The sequence below is a fragment of the Toxoplasma gondii genome, chromosome II (genome assembly GCF_000006565.2).
Source record: "Toxoplasma gondii ME49 chromosome II, whole genome shotgun sequence".
Taxonomy (NCBI): domain Eukaryota; phylum Apicomplexa; class Conoidasida; order Eucoccidiorida; family Sarcocystidae; genus Toxoplasma; species Toxoplasma gondii.
The window spans coordinates 1160516-1181722 of NC_031469.1; the positions used below are offsets into that span (position 1 = coordinate 1160516).

At 50.3% G+C, this 21207-nt stretch overlaps 1 protein-coding gene across 1 annotated transcript in view; it reads left to right on the forward strand.

Annotated features, from left to right (window-relative positions):
- The first annotated feature begins 21 nt into the window (after nt 1-21).
- TGME49_222660 (leucine rich repeat-containing protein) overlaps nt 22-21207 on the forward strand; it is a 34371-nt gene continuing 13185 nt past the window's right edge. The window contains exons 1-32 of the mRNA XM_018779972.1: nt 22-224; nt 286-333; nt 2160-2256; nt 3137-3264; nt 3675-3853; nt 4316-4385; nt 5530-5646; nt 5976-6041; nt 6227-6312; nt 6660-6837; nt 7440-7564; nt 8290-8368; nt 9042-9127; nt 9720-9852; nt 10192-10251; nt 11046-11148; nt 11435-11595; nt 11962-12087; nt 12579-12765; nt 13741-13909; nt 14315-14410; nt 14903-15048; nt 15385-15503; nt 16181-16285; nt 16808-16890; nt 17673-17763; nt 18038-18226; nt 18835-18883; nt 19300-19358; nt 19662-19723; nt 20299-20401; nt 20616-20705. Of these exons, the coding sequence (XP_018638320.1) occupies nt 219-224; nt 286-333; nt 2160-2256; nt 3137-3264; nt 3675-3853; nt 4316-4385; nt 5530-5646; nt 5976-6041; nt 6227-6312; nt 6660-6837; nt 7440-7564; nt 8290-8368; nt 9042-9127; nt 9720-9852; nt 10192-10251; nt 11046-11148; nt 11435-11595; nt 11962-12087; nt 12579-12765; nt 13741-13909; nt 14315-14410; nt 14903-15048; nt 15385-15503; nt 16181-16285; nt 16808-16890; nt 17673-17763; nt 18038-18226; nt 18835-18883; nt 19300-19358; nt 19662-19723; nt 20299-20401; nt 20616-20705 (3396 nt within the window). The 5' untranslated portion in view covers nt 22-218. The remainder of the gene's footprint in view (nt 225-285; nt 334-2159; nt 2257-3136; nt 3265-3674; nt 3854-4315; nt 4386-5529; nt 5647-5975; nt 6042-6226; nt 6313-6659; nt 6838-7439; nt 7565-8289; nt 8369-9041; nt 9128-9719; nt 9853-10191; nt 10252-11045; nt 11149-11434; nt 11596-11961; nt 12088-12578; nt 12766-13740; nt 13910-14314; nt 14411-14902; nt 15049-15384; nt 15504-16180; nt 16286-16807; nt 16891-17672; nt 17764-18037; nt 18227-18834; nt 18884-19299; nt 19359-19661; nt 19724-20298; nt 20402-20615; nt 20706-21207) is intronic.

The following is a 21207-nucleotide window of genomic DNA, read 5'->3' on the forward strand; positions in this document are numbered from 1 at the left end:
AGAGTTTCTCATAAAGAAGAGTGCCTCGCCTTTCGTTGTTTCTCGTCCCTTTCTGAGAGCCGCGGTGGACAGACGAAAAAGAGGAAAGAGAGCGAGAAGGAGGGAGATCCGCGACAGCACACGATCAAGAGACGCGGCTTTTGAGTTCTCGTCGCGTGTTTCATCTCAGTTGTCGATCCTCGATAAAGGAGGCCGAGAAAACGAGCAAACCGAGACAGATGCAGGTAAAAACGGTTCTTGCAATCTCGGGAGAAACGGTGCATTCCCCTTTGCAGAGACCCACAGTGTAGTCTGCGCAAAGACGCTCGAGGAGAAAGAAGCAAGGAGACGACGGTGAGCTAGCTGGCGCGGTGGTCGTTACGTTTTTACATTCTCTGGGGAACTGGGGATGTCCTCTTTTTCTCCTTGTGCTTTCCTTTTCTTTTCTACGCGGAAGAGAGGATTCTGCTTCCCCAAGTTCTGTACCTGTTCTCTCCCTTGCCTCGTCCGCGTGAGCTCCAAACGCGAGGAGCCGGGTGTATGTACAGCCGATATGTCTCAAAGGCTCTTCTCTTTCCTCTCGTTCTTTGTCTCTCTACACACTTTCTTGAGCTTTTCGTCTTCCCCCCTTCTTCTGCGTGAGGGATTTTTCCTCACCTTGCGTGGAGTCTTCGTCCTTCGATGCATCTTTTGCTGGTCTCCCGGGCTGTTCGGTCTCCGGTGTCTTGTTGTCACCCTCCGTCTCGCTTCTCCTGCCTCGTTCTCCCTTCTTCGTTCTCCGTCTCTTTCTGCCGCATGCATCTTCTTCTGCCCTCTGACGGTTTCGGACGTCTCCTCTCCTCGTTCTCGTCTACTCTGTCGTGTCTTCTGCGCAGTCTGTACACCGCTGCGAACGCGAGAGCAAGGAAGGCGGAGCCTGCTTTCTTTCTCCTGCTTCCTCGCTGCTTCATCCGTCCTTCTCCGCGAAGGCGTCAGAGGCACACGCATGAACTACCTTACGAAGCAGCGAACCTGGGCAGAGGAGCAGACCGAAGAGGCGGCCAGAAAATGACAGAGGGGCAGAGGGAGAGGAGAGGAGAGCAAAGAACAGAGAAGAAGAGCAGAGAGGGAGGGAGAGAGAAGAACACTGGCCGTCTCTGGAGGTAGTCGGCTCTGGCGACAGAAGCGCCTCTCTCTCCCTCCTGCACATGCCGAGGACGAATCCAAGAAACTCACTTCTCAGGTCGCCAGGTGTCTGGTTGAGAGGGACGCTCCGAAGATAAGCCGACGCAGATAAGAGCGAAAGAAGGAGCAGAAGGTGGACTTCTGGCTGTCGTTCCCTGTCGTTTGGAAGCGACAGGGTGCATCTCATCTTTTCCTCATCTGTTCACCATTTTAGTGTCTTCGTCCCCGAGTTCATCTCTACCTAGTCTCTGTCTTCTGCTCCTTCTCGGCTTCCTCTTACTCTCTCTCCCTTCGCTTGCTTCCCTCAAAACGCTCTTTCTTTTCTCGTCTTTTCCTCTTCTCTCCTTTGGCTCTTCTGTCTCTTCCAGGGCTTCTCTTTCCGCTCTCCCCCCTCCTCTTCCTCTTACCTGCACTTTTCCTCTTCTTTCTTCCTCTTCTCTTTTTTCTTCTTGTCCGACGTTCCCGCGATGTTTCGTCGCTGGCGCAAGGGTGGCGCCTCTCCGTCGGCCGCGACTGCAGCCCCCACAGGTCCTGGGCGGTCCGCGCCTTCTGTCTCTCCTGTCTCTCCTTCTCCTGTCTCGCCTGTCTCTCCTGTCTCTCCTTCTCGTGCCTCGCCTGCTGTGTCTCCTGCTCGTTCTCCCTCTTCGCCGTCGGGCAAGCAGGACGGAGAGGGCCAAGCGACAGTGTACACTTCCCTCAGCGAGGAGGTATTCGAGAAGTTCATTGGACCTTCATGGCATCGCGAGCGCCTGCAGGTTCTGGATTTTTCCTCAGCCGCGTTCTGCCTCGAAACCGTAACAGGACCAGAGGGCGGCCTTCTCAATCCCCGCCTCAGAGTGCAGAACCTCGCGGAGTTGAATCTCGGCAACAATGCGCTGACAACTGCCGACTCGCCAGGAGGGGAAGGCGGCGTGGACGACGTTATCAGTGCAGAGAACGGCTTCCGGCGACTGACGAAGTTGATTCTCACGCGGAACCTCATCCAAAAACTCGACTTGTCTCTCCCCACCCTTCAGGTCCTCGTCGTCGACTCAAATCGCCTCAAGGCCATGCCGACCCTCGACGGCCTCAGAAATCTACGAATCCTCAACCTCGCACACAATCAAATCGCAGGTTAGAACGACAATCTCTCCCGGCTTCTATGAATCGTTCTCTCCCTCTAGCTACGTAGCTGCTGCGCCTCCTGAGTGAGAGAAGCGCGCATCTCTGTGTACATCTCTACTTATACGTATATATACATATATATATATATATTTATATATGTGTGTGTGTGTCTGCATATATGTGTGAGGAGATGCATTTATAAGAGCATAGGCGCGTTTCGTGGTCTTCTGGTAACGGAGTTTGCCTTTAGGAGCCGGGTGCAGACTTCTCTAGGAGGTCTGTACACCCAAAATTGTTCAATGGTCCGGTTCGTTACTTTTTGTTTCTTGAACTCGATTCAATGGCCTAGAGGCCCACACGCCTGTGGACCTGTTTTCCGCCTTCCGTCTGTCCCCAGCAGGAGTTTCTATTCTCTGATTTCCTGGTGCACAGGCTTCTGAAAACTCCTGTCAACTCTCCCTTTTTGCCAGCTTGTTTCTGTTGTCTTCGTCTCTCTGTTGTCTTCTCCAGCATGCATTCGTCTTGCGTTTTCGCGTCTGCTGTCTCTGCGCCTCTCCGTCCGCTCCTCCTTAGTCACCTCCTTCTTCTCCCGCGTCCTCTCCGTATCCTTCCTCTGCACTTCGTCTCCTTGCCCCTCTATTCCTTCTGCTTCTTCTGCTTCGCCTTCTGCTTCTTCTGCTTCTTCTCCTTCTTCTGCTTCTTCTCCTTCTGCTTCTTCTCCTTCTGCTTCTCCTTCTTCTGCTTCTCCTTCTTCTGCTTCTCCTTCTTCTGCTTCTTCTGCGTCTCCTTCTGCTTCTTTTCCTTCCGCGTCTGCTTCTCCTTCTTCTGCTTCTTCTTCTCCGTCTTCATCAGCTCAGCTTGCCGCGCGTCTGGGGCGTTTCTTCTGCAGATTGGTGGGCAGGAATAGACCAGTGCCCGAAGCTGCAGGTGCTCGACATGTCCTGCAACGAAATGAGTTTTCTTCCTAGCCAGGCTGTTCGCTACCTGCATGTCTTCGCCACTCTCAAACACCTCACGGTGAGCACGCGAAGGAACGCGAGACAGGAACTGCAGAGGCGAGAGGAAACCTCTTGTAACGCGACCTTTCAAAGCCTGCAAAAGATGCGGCGACCGCTGTCAAGGGCGACCAAGAGGACTGTGGGAGTCTCGACCTGCCTGTGAATCGACCCTCATACACATGTGCGTGCTTGTATATATCCATTCATGCGCGTACGCGTCGATTTATGCATACGTGCATGCTTTTCTTTAACTCTCGGTCTGTCGATCTATACATGCAGGCATCTCTATACTATAGTATACATATATATTGTATGTATATGTGTGTATATGAGCATGCGTGAGTGCATGCATGACATAAATGCAAATGCGGGGTTTGCTCTCCATATTTGCCTCTAGCAATGCGTTTCCTATTTGGTTTGTGTGTTCAGGAAGTGGACCTGCAGGGGAATCCCTTTTCGTATCTTTTTCCAGAACATGCAGCCGCACTGCTCCACTTCTCTCTGATGGCAGGCGCCAAGTTGCAGGTTGTCAATGGAGAGAAAGTTTCCTCCTCCGGACTGCTCGCGGCTGCCCAAGACAGCGATGCCGTCTTCCAACGAATCGATGAGTGCGAGAAACATGGAAAACAATAAATACTTCTGCTTCCAAATACTCTGCATCCCTATGTATATACACACGTATGTATATACATATATATATATATATATACATATTTATATATATGTATATATATATATATATATGAATACCCGTGTTTTTACGTGTGTTTATATCCACGAATAAACGGACATGCGAAGAATGGATTTGTCAGCATGTCATGTGCATATGGCTCGATGGGTGACTCGAATCGAAGGTTATGTATGTCGCGGCTATAGGAGAACAAGAGGGTGTCGAGGAAGAGTGGGGTGTCTCCATCTTGGCGTCATGTGAGAGGTCGAATTGTCCTTCAAGATACACCCGCGCGTCGCTGGTTCGTAAACCGTGACTGTTCGTTCCTTGCTTCTTCACTTGCAACCTCTGCGTCTGCTTCTCTGCGTTCTTTCTCTGTGGCGTTCTTGCCTTTTGCCAGATACGACAATCTCTTCTTGGATCGACAGGAGGCTGCTGAGAGCAGGCCGGACGTCTCGCGCTATGCCAAGGTAGGTTTGTGACGTTTTCCAGTTTTCGCGTTTTCGCGTTCGCCTGTTTCAGTTTCTGTCAGTCTTCGCACCCTTCCGTTGATTGTCTTGAGTCTCCCGTGGTCTTCCTTAGTCTGTCTTCGTCTTCCTCAGGACCCGCTGAGCTTCTTCAGGTTTTTCGTCCTCTCTACGTTCCAATTTTCTTTCCGGGTCTTTCTCCATTTCTCCCATCTGTGCGCTCTCCCCCGTAGTGCCTGTGCATCACGCTTTAGTTCAAGGTATCCAGAGGATCCTTAAACAAGAACCAGCTACGCGGAGCGTTCCCCTCACTTCTCCTCTGGCCTGTCGATTTGAGAGAGCACATGCAGCGTTGCATTTCTTTCCACAGCCTTATATATATATATATATATATATATGTATATTTCCATTTCTATGTTTAGATGAATACATCGGTGCATATATATACTGACATCTAAAACATATGCATATATATATATAAATATGAACAATCTGGAAACATAAATCAGTACATATCAATACATATGAATATATGTGTCTATCTGCATATTATATGAGCATGGGTTTCGCCTTTTTTTCTCTTTGGGGTGATTCGCTGATTTTGGTCTCTTGGCGGTGACAGGGCCTTGGAGGAGAATGTTTTGTAAGGTGTTTAAGAGGCGTTTTAGATTTAGATAATTTTGCGTTTCCAGAGATATGTTGCATGTGGGCAGTTCTTCGTCTCGAAATGGCAGACAGACGGCTATTGCCTAGCGGTGCCTTCCGACAAGAGGACCAAGTTAGGAGAGGATCACACTGGGTTCGGAGCTCCGTAGCCTGGACGGAGATTCAGACAGTCACCTCCACTGTTGTCGCTGCATGCGTTACCTCCACACCTGTGCGTCATTCCTGCTGGATAGCTGTTTCAACGTTGACTCGCGCTTCGACGTTGCCCCGCTGCAATAGGTTCCGGGAAGCTCCGCCGGTTCCGGTGTGCATTGATCTGTAGACTACATTCGATCTGCCCAGCGCCTCAGCTCTGCATGTTTCTCTTCGACGAGTGTCACCAGACTGAGAGTCTGTTGCCCTCAACGGCGCGCAGAGCTTCACACATGTTTGTTGAAAGAGATGCCGTTTCTTGTGAAGTCGGGAAATGCATCCACTGCAGGTGGAAGAGGAACGAGGACATGCGTCGACCCTCCAGATGATGAGGCTGCTGGAACAAGCTCTCCAAGACGACAGATCGCTTGAGCCTTGCGTCAAATTTTTCGACCTCTGTAGTCAGGTAAAAGGAGGTGAACGCTTGCTTTCAGTCCTTGCTGTTTCGACATCTCAGGGACAGAACAGCCTCTGCGTTTTTCATGCGTTGCCTCGGCCTCCCAGGTTCCTGCCGTTGACAGTTCGTCTGGTCACCTTGAAAGTTCAGCGACACCGGCTTTGCTGTCTGTCTCTCTCCCTGTCTCCGTTTGGCTCCGTCCCTCTCTCTTTGTTCCTCGCTGCGTCTCGGTCTGCAGTGAGCCTCGGTGAGTTGCAGCGCTTGTGAGGAATTCAGGAACCGCGAATCCGCAGCATCTTGGGCTCGTGTTTCTTTTTTTCTGACATTGCATGCGCCAGGTGTACAACGCAGACGACGAGGACGCGCTGAAGGACCTCTGGGTAAATGTGGAGCGCTCTGATTCGGTACGGAACTCGCTTTGAGTCTCGAGTGTTTTTCAGTTTGTCTCTTTCGTCTGTGTCGTCTGCTCTTTCTTCTTGTCTTCTGACCGTTTTAGTCTTGCTTTCTCTCTCCCTCTCCTTGTTGTTTCGTTGCCTCGCTCTGCGTCGCCATTGTTCATTTTCGACAAGCCTCTTCTGCTTCTCTCCAGGCCAAGCGAGTCCTAGCAAAACAGTTGGTGGACAATGCGCTCGTTCTGATGGAGCGCGACGAACGTTCCCGTCCTCTCATTCTTCGGTATGTTGAAGGAAACGCCGACAGAACAGGAACCTTGCGAATCTCAGCGGGGGGCCTCTCTCAGGAGCGTTGCGTGCTTCGGCGTTGCTCCTCTGAACTCAACTGTGCGCGACGCCGCATGCAGGCGGAAGTTTTTTTTTCATGCCGATGCATGCCCCATGCCCGTGACCTCGGCCGTTTGAGAACACAGCTCTCCAGTCTTCTCGCCCACCTGCCGTTTTTGCGTTTCTCATTTCTCTTCCTTTCTCTCTTTCGCTCTCGCGGACTCGTTTTGTCGCGCCCATGCTTCCGCTTTGCGTTCGCGTTCTCCGTCCACCCTCCGCTGCGTTTCCTTCGGTGTTTTTCAGAGGCCTGGCCAAGCTCTGCGTGGTGAAGGAGGGGAACATGAGTGGGGAGTGCCTCCGAGGTATTTCGCTCCTTATTCAGCAACAGGAAGTCGCCGGAGGAGCAGAATCCGAGAATCTGGACGCTGCCCAGGTTCTCGCAGACGTCGTCCTCCCTGCGCTCACGGAAAGAGCTTCCGATGTACTGACCAAGGCAGAGCGAAGTCAAGGAAAAGGGAGAAAGACGAGAAAAGGGAGATGCGGAGACACTGGCAGAATGAGGCTGCTGCAGAAAAAGCGAAGCGGATAGGAACACAAATACGGGCAGACAGACGAAGAAGAAATCCATTCAGAACTCGAAACACAGAAGAAGAAAGAGAGAGCACGGGTCCGACACACAGCGAGAGTGCGAGAGAAAGAAGAAGAGGAAGGAAAGAGTGAAGACTAACGAGAAACGCAGACAGAAATCCAGATAAACACAAAAGGCGAGAGTGAGAAAATCAACTACATACTGCGATAGATACAGAACGAGCACGAACGAATATTTGCAACTTCGAGAAAAGGTGCACTGGCCACTGTGAGCTCACGAATCCAACTTTAACGTGTGAGAAGAGGAACGCGAGTTGCGTTTGCAACTGCTCTAGCCGCATGACTTCGTACGCTGTCCTCGTCGGATCTGCGTCGAGCACCGCGATGGGCGACAACGCTCAGAAGAAAAGTAGAGTGTTTCTCGGAAACGCGAGAACGGGAAGGCCTGTCGCTTTTGGTTCGTCATTTCCAGACTCGCGACTGATTTCTTTTCAGGAGTACCACACGCTGTCTGTGATAAAAGGCATTTCGTCGATGAAGCCATGCCGTCGTCTGGCGGAAGCTCTCGGCAGTTGCATCCCTCTTCTCTCAGACCTTCTCCAGTCCTTCGCCACAGAAGAGTAAGCGTCTTTTAGGTTTTACAGACAGAATCCGTTCTTCAACTCCGTAGGACATACCATCTCGGAGTGTGTTTAGACGTATCGTGAAAAGGCGCAGTTTTGTGTCGGGGCCTGTTTGGTATGAGGTCGTCGACGCGCATCTCTGCTCACTGGCCACAGAAAGAAAATGGACTTGTCCGTGCTTTGTTTTTTGCAAGAATACTCGACACAAATACTTGTGTTCCTTTCCCCGCAGTTAAAGCTGTCTTCTCATCGTCTCCCTGTCGTTGCGTTCGACTGAACCATACGCGCTCCCTTAGAGAATGCAGAGAGCCGGGAGAACGCCAGAGGATATAGGCGATCGATTCTGTTTCACTTCAAGTATTTTTAAGAACATGTTTCTTGTACGTCTTCACTCTGCGTTGAACTCCAAGTCTGCGTCATGCTGCATGAGCAGAGAATGCACTCTAGATCGGACTTCCTGCAGAGGTCGTCTCGTCGACATTGGTTTTTCTTGGTCTTCATGTTGTGTTCGGTCAACGCTGGTGGGCATCAGGGACGCGTCTGAGGCAGATGCGTGGAAGGGGTTTGCATGTGCGTCTTGATGAGCCTCTCTTTTGTCGAGTGCCGCTTGTCGCTAAGCTCCTCTCTCTCTCTCTCTGGGTTTCTGCTCGACGCATGCGCCGTCACCGAGGCATGTTAAAATGCGACGCTTCTTGTCTTTTCTCTTTCTCTCGACTGCCCAGGACAGTTTACCGCGTCATTGCCATTGCATGCATGTCGGCAGAAAACTGCGTAGAGGCCACCGGGCAGGGAATACCTCAGGTACGGCGGTTCTCAAGGTGTTTCGGTTCTTCCTTCTCTGAAGTGGAAATACATGAAATCACTGGAAAGGCTTGGACTTCTCTCGACGTCGAAGGCGCCTGTCCACCAAGAGGTGACGGAGATTCTTTGTCTTCGTTGCCTCTGGCGACTCTCTGTCTCTTTTTTCCGTCTTTGATTCCGTCTGTATCATGCCTCGACAGTCAGCGGCAAGAGGATGAGGTGCCTGCTTCGAACTGTTGTTTTGTAGCTTCGGTTAATTTTCCTTTTTCCCTTTGGATTTGCCAGTTCAGTTTTTGTCCTCTGGACTCCGATGCGCTTAGGCGTCAGCCCGCTGGACGCACGAGGAGTTTCCGTTCTGCCGCTTTGCGCTTCCAGTTCGATTTTCTCAAGATGGTTCTCTTCTCTCTTTGCCGTACTTTTCGTCCGGCGGCCAGTGCCGAGTTTCCTTCCGTTGGTGTCCTTCTCCGAGGCGAAGTCAGTGGTTTCTTTCTTCCCGTGCTTTTCTCCCGTTAACATTGAAACGTTTTCGTCTCCATTTTTGATTTTTCAAGACTGGCAGAGGGTTGGTTCATCTGGGTGTTTCGGCGAGAGTCGCCAGTCGCGTCTTGTGCTGGCCACCCCTGTTTCGGAATCGGAGTGCCTGCGATGCTGTCTGTCTTTTTTCGTCTCGTAGACAATCTGCCGAACTCTCCTGCAAACCGAACTTCCTACAGAAGAAGCCGGGCGCCAGCTTTACAACGACTTGTGCAGCATTGCAGGGTAAGAAGGATTTCTGTCTCCGCAGTGTGTCGCAGGCATGCATATCCATGGATCCGTTGTGGCGCAACCGTAGGCATTCGCATCTGCGGTGTTGTGAATTACATCTTTCGCGCAAGGAAAAATAAGCAAATGTATCTACATATACAGCGTGATGCGCGAATGTCCGCCGCGGTGGAGGACTGTTGGGTTGATGGCATTTCATTCCTTCAAGGCGAGCTCCAGTCGATGCCGCTGGTTCTACCGAATCTCACTGTGTGTACGCCTGCGTCGGTGTTCATGCATGGATCTTTTACCCATGCGAATTTGCATGCATGCCGATGTATCTGTTCGCACATTCATGCAGAACAGGGACCGCGCAGAGCTGTCTGCGTAGCGCGCCAGGCAGCGATGGACAGAGAGTGCATGCCGCTTCGTTTCCTCGTGGAGATGTGGAGTCGAATGGATTGACCATGCGTCCGGAAGCGGAGCTCTATGTGTGTGGAAGGGCAAGACGCGACGGGGGGGGGGGGGATCCGACGACGTTTTCGTCGCGCTGGTTGTCGACGCTCGCCGGCTTCTTCGAGAGTGTCTGCTGTGTTTTTCTGGCGTTCAGACGGTGTGCATGGCATGTGAGGAAAGCTGCTCTCTACATGACAAAAGCCAGACTGCACACAGAAGTCTTTCTTTTTTACATGAGAAACCTCATGGGAGAAAGACTTCCGTCCAGTCGCCTCACCGTTCGAGAGGTACGCGTTGCCTTCGCGTCTGTGCTGCAAGGACGCCCCAGTGCTCTCTCGGAGATCTGCGAACGGGGAGGTGCATTGTCTTCAGGGTGTAGCGTCCGCTGGTCAGAAGGACAGGCGTGAGAGGCGGAGAGAGACGACTGAAGAGCTACACACATAGGAGGGAGAAGAGAGTCACAGACAGGAGGAAAGCAGACAGGAGGAAAGCAGACAGGGAAGAGAGGGATTACAGGGAGGCGAGGACGAAATGGCAAAGGTAAAACGAAACGTGGAACGAGAAGGACAAAGAGCCATGGAGTTCTCTGCCTGCCTTGTCTCGATGTCTCCCTCATTTCCCGATAGGCGAAGCTGTGCTACGGCCTCATGATGGGTGTCTACGGAATGATGAAAAGCAGTCCAGAGGTAAGACCGAACGCGGAGTCTGAATCTCCTATCTGCTCTCTCGAGAACTTGTAAACGAACGCTTTCCGGTGTAGGCAGGTTTCCATATATCTATATCTATATATATATATATATATGTATATGTCTACATGTATTCAAGTGCATCGTTTTAGGTGTATCTATGTGTGTAGATATGTGTATATGGTAAAAGCGGCATTCGCGTCATCTCGGTGTATATATCTTTCTGTCTCGTTGCACTTCTCTCAAAAAGAGAGGAAGGAGCAAGAACTTTTCTGACGCTTTCGAGAAGTTTTTTTGTGTGCTGAGGGCGGGGGCTGAAGACGCGGACGCGGAGAGGAAGAATGCGTTTCGGTTGCCGTCGTTTGATGCCTGCATACTTGAGTTGTGAATGTCAGTTCAGGTGGAGACTTTTTCTCACATCGTGAGACGCGCGCGCACAGATCTTTTCACTCAGAATCTGCTTGATATCTGTCGCAAGTGGCGTCTCTCCTGTGTGCAGCCTGTTCGATACTTTGCGGGACTTCCGACGTCACCGACGCCTTCCACAGAGACTGTGACTCTCTCTCTTCTCTCTCTGTGTGCGCATGCTGCCTTGTTTCCTCTTATGCCTCGTTCGTGGCGGCGAAAAGAAGTTCTCTTTTTGGATTTCTAGCCGTGTTTAAACAGGCGAAGAGCGAACGAGGTGCGACGTCGAGACTGCTCGGGTCTCGTTTCCTGCTGAAAGGCTGTTTCGCGTCTCCCGGACTCGCATTTTGTCTGCATCCGCGTTTGTCTTGTGAGCTCCCATCTGTCAGGCAATGAAAGAGTGTTGCGAGCATTATCATCTCGCCGATCTTCTTCTTCCTGCACTGAAAGAAGGAACGGCGAATCCCCTCATCCTCGCAGCCAGTGCAACAGGTTCGTTCCTCCTCTCCTGCTTTTTTCTCTCTCTCTGTGTCTGCCTTTGTCTCTTTTCTGGATTGCTTCTCTTCCCTCTCTCCTCTCCTGTCTTCTCTTCTCTGTCTTCTCTTCTCCGTCTTCTCTTCTCCGTCTTCTCTTCTCCGTCTTCTCTTCTCCGTCTTCTCTTCGCTTCTCGTTGTTTCCGGCTTTCGGTCGTCTTTCTCTCTCGCTTGCCGCTGGCTGGCGTCTGCTGCGCGTTGCGTCACTTCCTTGTCGTCGTTCTCTCGATTCCTTCGCCGTTCAGGCATGAGAGTGATTCTCGAGGATCCGGCGCAGCGCGGGCATCTCCTGCGCTACGTGACGGAAGAGATGCAACATATCGTTCCGCTGCTCCAGTACCTCGGCGGCTCGAGATATCCCTCCGTCTGCGACCAGGCTGCGTACCTGGAGAGAAACACCGACAGCGTAAGAAACGATAGAAATACTTTCAGAACGACAAACATTCACAAACATCTCGTCGCTGCTTCACAGAGTCCTATGTCGAGAGATGTCTCAACTGATGTCTATACCTGCATCTATCTATCTATCTATACATATATATATATATATATATGTATATATATATATATGTATATGTTTAGATGGATAGGCACAGTTTTGTATGTATGTTGAGCTGCGCAGATGTGTGAACGGATAGACGCACCTGGACGTATATATATTAGTATGTATATTTATCTATGTTGATGTGTATGGGCATGTTTAGTGGCGTCGACTTTTCTAGTTGTGCATGCGTCTGCGCGACTCAGTTTTTTCCGGTCTGCCTGTTCGCAGTTGCCATTTACGCCGGAGGTTCCTCCACTGTCTGGACTGAATAATCCTTACGTGCTCAAACCGCTGTCAGCTGTAGCAAAGTTAATTGCTTTCTACTTGACTGAAGAAGGAGATGCGTACTGCCTGGTAAGGCGTTTCTGCGATTCCCAGATGGACTCGCGCGACTTGTGTTCTTTCGTTTTCCTGGGTCTCGTCCCTGTCTCTGGTCGTTTGCCCAGCTTCTCCTCTGTCGACTGCTTCTCCTCTGCGAGCTTGTTTCACCTATGCATTTCTTGATCCGTTTTCTCTTCTTTTTCCTCGTCCTGCTCATCCTCGGTCTTGACGTTCGCTACCTTTTCCTCCTCTCTGTTTATGCTTTCTACGCCTTCGTCGCTTCCCCATGTATGTCCTGGTCCTTCTCCTGATTCTTTTTCCTTTTTTCTTCGAGTGTTTCTTCCGCTGCGTTTCCGACTACTCCCCCGCCTCTCTCTTGTCTCTCGCGTTCGCTCGACGCTTCTTTGAGCCTGGTGGATTTTCCACTTTTCTTGCGCTGCGAGTTGTAGCTTCCTTTCCTTTCTCCTCACCTGCCTCGCTGTTCCTCTGCCCGCTTCTTTCGCATCTTTCCTGCCTCTGTTTAGGGAATAAACGAGAAACTCTGCACCGCTCATCGAGAACAGTTCCTTCTGAATTTGCTTCAAGTGAGAGATTCAGATGTGAAGCTCGCTGCCATGGAGTGTCTCTGCAAGGTGCCGATTCGATACATCGACATCGACACTCTGCGGAGCATTGTGGCTCTCCTGCCCGCCCTCCACCATCCAGAAAATGGTAAACCTCAGAAAATGACGATTCACACCGGCGCCTTTAACCAAGGCGAACGAGGACTGCTGGCATGCAGATCCAGAGGACCTCGTTGCTCATCTTCAAAGAGATCAAGTCTTTCATCTTTTCTCCACTTCTCTCTCTCACGTTTGCCTCAGAACGGTGCATCTCGAGACTGCTGTGTCAGGCATGTTCTCCTGTCATGCATGCAGGGAGATAACTACACATGAGATTGATCATGATCTAAGTCCATAGATACACGTCGTATATACGTCAGGGTGCGCATTCCATATTTATATATATACATATATATTTGTATATATTTTAATACATATTTAATATAATTTTTTATTTGTATGGTATATACAATGTAAGATTATATTTGTACGATGCAATGCATGTGTGTCTTTCGCACGCGTCTTTTTTTTGCATGCAACGGAAAGGAAAGGTAGTCTTTCTTGCCGTGTGATTCTTCTACTGAACCACTGTTTTCCTTGTAAACAAATGAGAAGGAACGCCCCTAGCAACACTCATAACAATACAGACACGTCGTTCATGTCTCTCTCTCTCAACACCTCGAGATATATATATATATATATATATATTTATATATATATATATATATTTATATGTATATATATAGATATTTATATGTATATATATATATATATATTTATATGTGTGTATATATATATATATATGTATATACATAGGTACATGTTCCTCGTTAGCTCTTTGAAACATGTGTCTCTCGCAGTGCGGTTTTCCTTCTCTGCATGCATGTGCATGTCCTCTGTTCCAAAGAGTAAACTTATATTGAGCATCGCTGTAGTATAGTGTCTCTGTCGCTCCTCCTGACTTGGACGGTTCCACCCCACTGTCGAGCTGTATGGAGGAGACGCATTCATTTGTTTGCCTTCGATGCCTTGCTTTCCATCGCTCGTCTCAACGGCCGACTGCAGTTTTTCCGACTTTTTTCAGGAAGCAACAGCGCAGTTTTGAGGCTCGCCGTGCAGCTTCTCGCTCGCGTAGTCTCTGACCCGTTCAGCAACGCTTGTGGCCAGTTGGCCAGGCGTCTAGGCGACTCCGTCATTGAAGAAGTCTTCAAACTTCTTGTTCGCAACCTCACTTTGCGTTCGTCCACTGCGAGGTGCGTCTTCCAGGAAAGTCAACTCACATTGCGGCTGGTGCGGCTCAGCCGTGACGATGGATTGGCCATTGTGGCGCGAAACGATCAGGGGAAGATGCATCGTCCTGGCCGTCTCTGTGCAGATGAGGGTGCGATTAGGAATCGACCTCAGCAGGCGCTCGAGAGTCGTTGAACGCGCAAGAGAGGGGAGACGATTATCAGCGGACTTGTGAGTCTGTGAGAATCGAATGTTAGTCTTTCGTTTTGGGGTGAAAGCTTTCGCGGGCCAGTGTGGACGTCGGAGGCGAGTCTGGAAATAGGAAACGAATCGAGAGCTGGTTCCTCTTTTCTTCTGCCCAGAAGGAATCCGAGTATCTTTCTTTATGAGCTTCCCCTGTCCTGTCTGGTTGCTGTTGCTCCTCGAAGAAAACAAGCAGAACAAGAACGCGAACAGCTAAGCGTTGCATGCGTCGACTTTCTTCGACGGGCATCCGCAGTCGAGGACCTTCGTTTCTCGATGCGGTGAGGGAGAGGCGACAAAGAGCAAAGAGAGACGAAACAAAGAAAGGAAAATGGAGTCAAAGATGCAAGAGACACAACATGCGAGAGGCCAGATGGTTCCGGGATCAGAAGAAGGAATCGAGAAAGCGGCGCGAGAAAAAAGGAGAAAGAACAAAAGAGACACGAAGGCATCGACGCGAAGCAACAGATTCGGTGTCGTTCCGGTGTAGGTTACGCTTGGATGGACGCTCTTCTCATGTGGACCTTTTCTGTTTCTGTTCATAATTTCCTGTGTCTGTCGTCACACAAACGCACACCGCCTGGGCTGTATGCAACGCAAAGCGTATATCTAAAAACTAAGTGTGTCTATATGTATAAATGGAAAGGAAAGTCGATCCCAGTGCACTGAAACGTCGCTGTCGGTCTCGTCATCTGTCTGTCAATTCCGAGAGACAGAGATCGAAACTGCGTAAGGAGCGAGACCGAGACTCCACGTTTTATCTTTCTCTGTAGAGCGACACAGATCGGAACGTTTTTCGCTGCGATCGTAAAGGCCGAAGAACGGCAGATCAACTGGGTGTCTGCGGATACTTTCGATGTCGCGGTCGAACGAACTTGGACAGGCCGCGAAATGAAGTTTCTTCTCCTCAATCTCTCTGGTGAGAAGGCCGAAACTGTGCGTTTGAACAGTGATGACCTTGCTGGCGGGTGCATGTTCCTATCTCTCTTTCTCGACCTCTTTTTATCGGTTCTTTTATATCTTTCTCCTTTCTCCTCGCTCGTTTTGTCTGTATCCCTTCCTCGGGTCCCTTTGCGAGTTTCCTCCCCGACTCCTCCTCTGTTTCTTTCTCCCTCTGTTTTCCTTTCCGCTCAAGTGGTGAGCCTCTCGCTGTCTCTTGGTGGGCGTTTCTGCCTTGGTTTACTTTTCGTTTTCTCCGTCCACGCGTCTCTTCAATTCCATTTGCTTCTGTCTCTTCTCTGTCTCCTCACTCGAGGTCTGGAGCGCGTGGATGTTCGCATGAAGTCGGCATTTCGTCTTTTGTCAAGGATGGCAGATGTCCTGGAGGGCCATCCCGACCATCTTGACGCTCGCGAAGAGCACATCACACTTGCAGTGAGCTTCCTCGCTTCCTCTGGAACTGGTCTCTCTCTCTTTTGTTTCCATCTCTCTCAGTCGATCTCACCTGCTGCCTGAAGTCGCCCGCTTCAGGGTGTCACAGGTCCTTTTTTGCTTCAGTTGCATGCGAAAGACGCGTTTCCTTCGTGTGTTTCACCTACGTGTAGCCTAGCGATCTGACTCAACAGCAACGTCTTCCTTCCTGTGCTTGGTAGTAACGGTAACTCTATGCGTTTATCTGCTGCAGAGAAATTAACAGAGGAATGTTCCCTGTCCTCGAACTCAAGAAATCCTCAACGTCGCCATGTTTCGTTTGTACATCCCAGTCGATGCATTCACATCCATATATATATATATATATATATTTGTACATTGATACGTATCTACTTCTTTATCTTCAGGCATGACGATTACCTGTGTGTGTGTATATACATATATAGGTGTATATGTATTAATATACCAAATGGAGGACTGAGTCTATATCTATTTGAACGCGTCTAAGAATGTGCACAGTTGCATGCAAAAAAAGCGTATCAATTCACTCATACATGCACATATAAATATATATATATATATATATATATATATACGTTATTGCCGCCTCGAGTGGAGATGGTGGAGACCTTCGAGGATTGTCTGTTTCTGTGTCGTCTTCGATTTGCGTCGTACCGCAGGTTCTCTCGAAGCGCGAACAGAAAATGTGGGATGACGCGGAAATTCGGAGGCGGCAACTTTACCTCGATGACTCAGAAAGACAAGACCGGGCGAACCAGCAGTCGGTGAGACGCTTTCCTCCCTGTTTTGCAGTCGACGTATTTGCGCGCACAAGTCGTCCAACGAGCTTGCGACGCTGAAAGGCACCTCTGTGCCAAACTTTTGCAGGTTCACACATTTGTCGCCCAACTCCAGTTTCTGTCTTGAAACGTCTACCAGGCTCAGCAGACACACATCTGGATAGTCGTTTCGATACAACTACACTTACCGTTACATATGTATCTGTATATATATATATATATGTAAATGCATATGTATATATAAATATATATATATACGTATGTGTGTGTGGTGCTGCATGCAGTGAAAGCTTCTTGTGTTTCTATCGCCGCTCGGTCGCCTCGGTTTCTCTGCGGACGTTCGACTCTTTGTTTCCGTAGTTTCAGTGTGCGTAGATTAGAGGGTGTACGGGTCACACATCGACGTATTCGGAAGTACTTTTCTATGTCTGTTGATTCGCCTCGGTTCCGTTTCTCGACTTGCAGTCTCCATTGGTTTCGGAGGCAGAATCGGTTGTCTGTTTCCAGGAATTCATTCGCCTGCGTTTGGCGGAGCGTCTTCTGCTTCTGTTGATGCCTCTAGCGAGTGCGGCTACTCAGAGTCGATTTGCGTAAGAACTCCAAAGCGCAATACGACACACATCTTTTTTTCGACGCTTTCTCAGATTTTTACCCTGTTATGTTCTCTCTTCTTTAAAACATATCTGCGGTGTTCACATCTGCAAGTCTCTCAGTCTTTTCGTCCTCTTTCCGCTATCTTTTAATGCAGTTTCTCGACGGGTTTCTTCGTAGTTTCTTCGATTGCTCGGTCTTCTCTCCGGCCTCCCTGGGTGCCGAGGCCTTCTTCACTCTTCTTGTGGGGGGAGTCTTTGCGACGAGGTTTTGTGTAGCTCCACTCGGCCGGTGTCGCCTTCCTCGTCCGGTTTGAATTTAGGGGGAATTGAATCCTGAGTTTCATTGCATCTTCTCCCTGGCTTTGCCGGGCATGCTCCCGCGTCTGTCGCTCTCGCGTCGGGGTGGTGTTCCTCGTCGGTTCCTTCACCTCTCCATTTGATTCAGCACAAACGGAATGGTATTTTCAACCGGCAAGGCGCCATCCAGAAGCAGATTCGTAACAGTTTCCTTTCTCGCGGGTGCATGTGAACTGAGTGTCAAAAAAACGCGCTCCTCACTCTTTGAAGAGCTTGCACTCACGGGCGTCGAGATCTTCTGTGCGTTCTCAGAGCATCCTTGCGATTCTTCAGATTCGACTTCTGGTTGAAAGAGATAAAGCCAGTTCCACCTTCTGCTTCTCTGGTTGTGTGTGTGTGTGTTTGTGCCGCGGAAGGATCTTTCCTGTCTTCGCTGCGAGCGGTGAACTTTGTTTCTTGTTTTTCGCGACTTCCTTTGTCAGTCAACAGAAACGGGAAAAACGCGACCCCGAGTACTGGGCAGGACGCTTCAAAGCGGACATCGAGGACATGGAAGACGACATTGCACGCCGGGTGAGAAGGAAAAGCCAAAGCTTCTTTCGCTCTTCCCTCTTCGACTTCCTTCGTTGCTTGAGTTCTCTGGAATCCGGTCGTCTTCGTCTTGCCTCTTTCCACTGCTCATGTTCTTCGACTGCGTTTTTGTGTCCGTATTCTTCTCTTTCGTCTCGTCCCCCTATGTCTTCTTCCTCTGTCTCCCCTCTTCTTCTCCTCCGTTCTCGTCCTCTCTTCGTTCTTCTCTTCCGCCTCTCATTTTCTTCTCTCTCGTCTCCTTCTTCTTCGTGCTCAGGCAGAAGCGGCGGAGGCAAAGGCGTTGGCTGAGGCTGGTGGGGGCGACACCGTCGCGAACGTAACTCCGAAAGTCGCAGCTCGGCGGAAGGCAAGAAGCAGATTTCGAAAGCAAAAGGAGGAAGAAGAAGAAGAATTCGACGACCCGGCGCTGGAGAATCTCCACGAGGAAGAGAGCGAGTCTGCGCAGGTAAAAAGGAAGACACACGCGCCAACGCAGTCGGAGAAAGCATGCTCGTTCGGAACGACGGAGACCTAAAGTCGCATGCGATGCAAGAGAGGACAACGAGCAACGAGAAATCACACGCAAAACAACGGCAGCTACTCGCCCGCTTAGAGACGACATCTGTTTTTGCGACCAATCCCCGACATCCTCTTGTATCCATGTGGTATCTCTAGAGGGCAAACAACCACGGCAACCTTGTACATGTGTGTCTGTAAATCTCACCGACGGGCAGTGCGGATCCGTCCAATCTCGTTCTAAATTGTGTGATCCTTTCCACCGGTGAAAGCGACGATGTCGACTGCACAAATATAAAGGCACAACGAAACGCGAAAAACTCGAAAATCACAATGCAGATATACATGTATGCATTTGCATATCCATGTATATATTTTCGTATACATGTATCTACTTACATATCATTTTACATACATATAATATATATATATATATATATATATGTATGTATGCATCTCTTTATATGCATTTTGGCATGTGTAAATCTGTTTATGTGTAGCGTATGTGTGGATGAAGAGACGTATTAATCCGCTGTTGTTTGCGTTTTTGGTTTCCAGGCTCGCGAGCGTCTGATGGAGGTATTGATGAACACAGACATCGCCGTGGGTGAGTGACTTTTGGCTTTCGCTCCATTCGAAAAGGAAAACGGAACGCCATCCTTGCGTACAAGTCTGTCACACAACATGCGACCTTCTCCTGAAGGAGACTCGAAAAGCGTAGCATCAGCGGCGACGCCCTTTGTCCGTCCATTCGTGCTCTCCTACGATGTTCCTCTCTGCACTGCACATACATATATGAATATATAAATACATATATATATATATATATATACATATATATACATATATATATATATATGTGACATTTCTTTCTGGGTGTTTCTGTGAGAGTTTTTATCTCACGTTTTGTTCCCCCGGTTTTCCGTGTTCTCTTCTTTCGTCTGCGTCGTGTCTGGGCGCTCTGTTTGGTGCTTCGTTTCTGTCATTTGACGAGGACTCCTCTTTCTTGCCAATGGAATGCAGATCCCGAGATCGCCGCAATGTACACTCAAGGAGGGTCGCCCATGTACGGTGCCGATGGGGTAAGTCTTGTGTTTTTTCACACTTTCGTTTTCTTCTCGTCTGCCGTGTCGTCATTTGTTCTGAGCCTCCGTGCGTCTCTCTGATTCCTTCTTCGACTTCCGCGTTCCTTCTTGCGGTTCGGCTGCTCTCTGTACTTTTCTCCCTTCTTCCCCTTTCCCCGCTGCGTCCGCGCCGTTCTGGTGTTTTGTCCATCGCGGCTCCGGGCCGAACGGGGGGAGACAGCGCGCGTTTCCCCATTTTTGCGGTTCTTGCCAGCGCTGCGAGCCGCGTACACTTTGTTGCTTTGCCTCCGCTTTCCTCAGCTTTGGCTCAACCTCTTCAGAGGCTTCCTGAATGTCGCGTGGATCATCGCGGCGTTCCTCCGGTGAGAAGGGTGCAGACGCGCTCCCCTGGTCCGTAAGCGGGGGGCGGGGGAAAGGAGCAAAAGAGAGGAGAACAGATGGCCGAGAGAGGAGAGAAGAGGGAACGAGGGAGCAAGAAGGAAGGCGTGGAGAGAGATTGAATTCAGAAAACGCACGCAGAGGGTAGCGCGAGTCGTTTCGGTGTCTCTGGGTGTGTGTGTGTGTGTGTGAGGGTCCGTTTCCTTCCTCTGTTTGCCTCCTCGTTTTCTGGATGATCTGTTGTTCGCTGACCTGTCTGACTGCGTTTCTTCGTTTGTAAGGGAGAAGAAGGCCCCAAGACACAGATGGCGAGACACGACGAGCAGGTAGCAGACTGTTCTGTCGAATCCTCTGGCCTTCATACTCGTGTGGAGAACTTCACTCTTGAGATGTGCAGCCACAGCAAGATTACAGCTCCAGGCAAAGACGTAGCTTCGTTTTTTTGAACGGGGATGTTTGTAATTTTTCCTGAGTCTCGCTGGTGGTTTGTGGCTGGTTTCATCGTCGTCTTTCTGCGTCATTTCCGACGGAGTGCCGCGGCTCTCTGTGGGTCCCTCAGCTGTCTGTACGCCTGCGTGCAAGGCGCGACATCTTCCGCCGTTGTGAACGAGACGGTCGCAGTACTTCGACGAGTGTCGTTTCTTCGGAAACTCATTTCTCTGGTACGTCGTTCACATTCTTTCCTGTCTCTCTCTCTCGTCTTCCTGCTTCGCTTGTCTGCTTCATCCCCTGTCTGCTGCAGCTTCTTTCTCCCGGCTGTGTTCTCCACGCTCCTCGTTCGTTTGTCCCCTTCGGCGTCCACTCAGAGAAAAGCCTTCCCCAAGTCTTGCGTCTGTTTCCTGCTTTGCCTCGCGACTGCTTGCTCCTTCTGCGCAGGTCGAAGCCTGCCCGGTGATGACATGTCACATCGCTGCGAAATTCTTTCGTCTGATGAACCGCGTCCTGCGAATGCAACCCCATCAGTCGGTGAGTGCGCCGTTCCCCGGCGATGCATGCGCGGAGCCTCCAGTGGCTCTCTCCTCGCTGACTCTGCTGGCGACCGCTCGTCGTCGGGGAAGGACTCGAAGACTCTGTCTTGAAGGCGCTGGAAAGCCGGCGATGAAGAATGGATGCATGCAGCGTTGTCGCGTACGTACACGCAGACAGTCCGCACAGCACAGGGAGGGACGGGGACAAAAGACGCGGCGGCGGTCGACCACACAGAACGGCGACAGAGGTGCTGCATGCGTGCATGCATGCCTCAGCAGGAGTTCAAGGTATTTCGAGCAGAAAGGAGCTTCCAGCGTCTAAGTTTCGACTTCCGACGCGAATGACGTTTGCGGGTCGAGAGACGCGAGAACGTCTTCTTTCGGCCTTACTTCCCCTGGCGAGTTGTCGACGGAGAAGAGCTCCGAAGGGGAACATGCGGAGAGCTTTTGCAAGCAGAGACTCACGCGCGCCCTCAAAGCAGCAAGCGTTGAGCGAACCG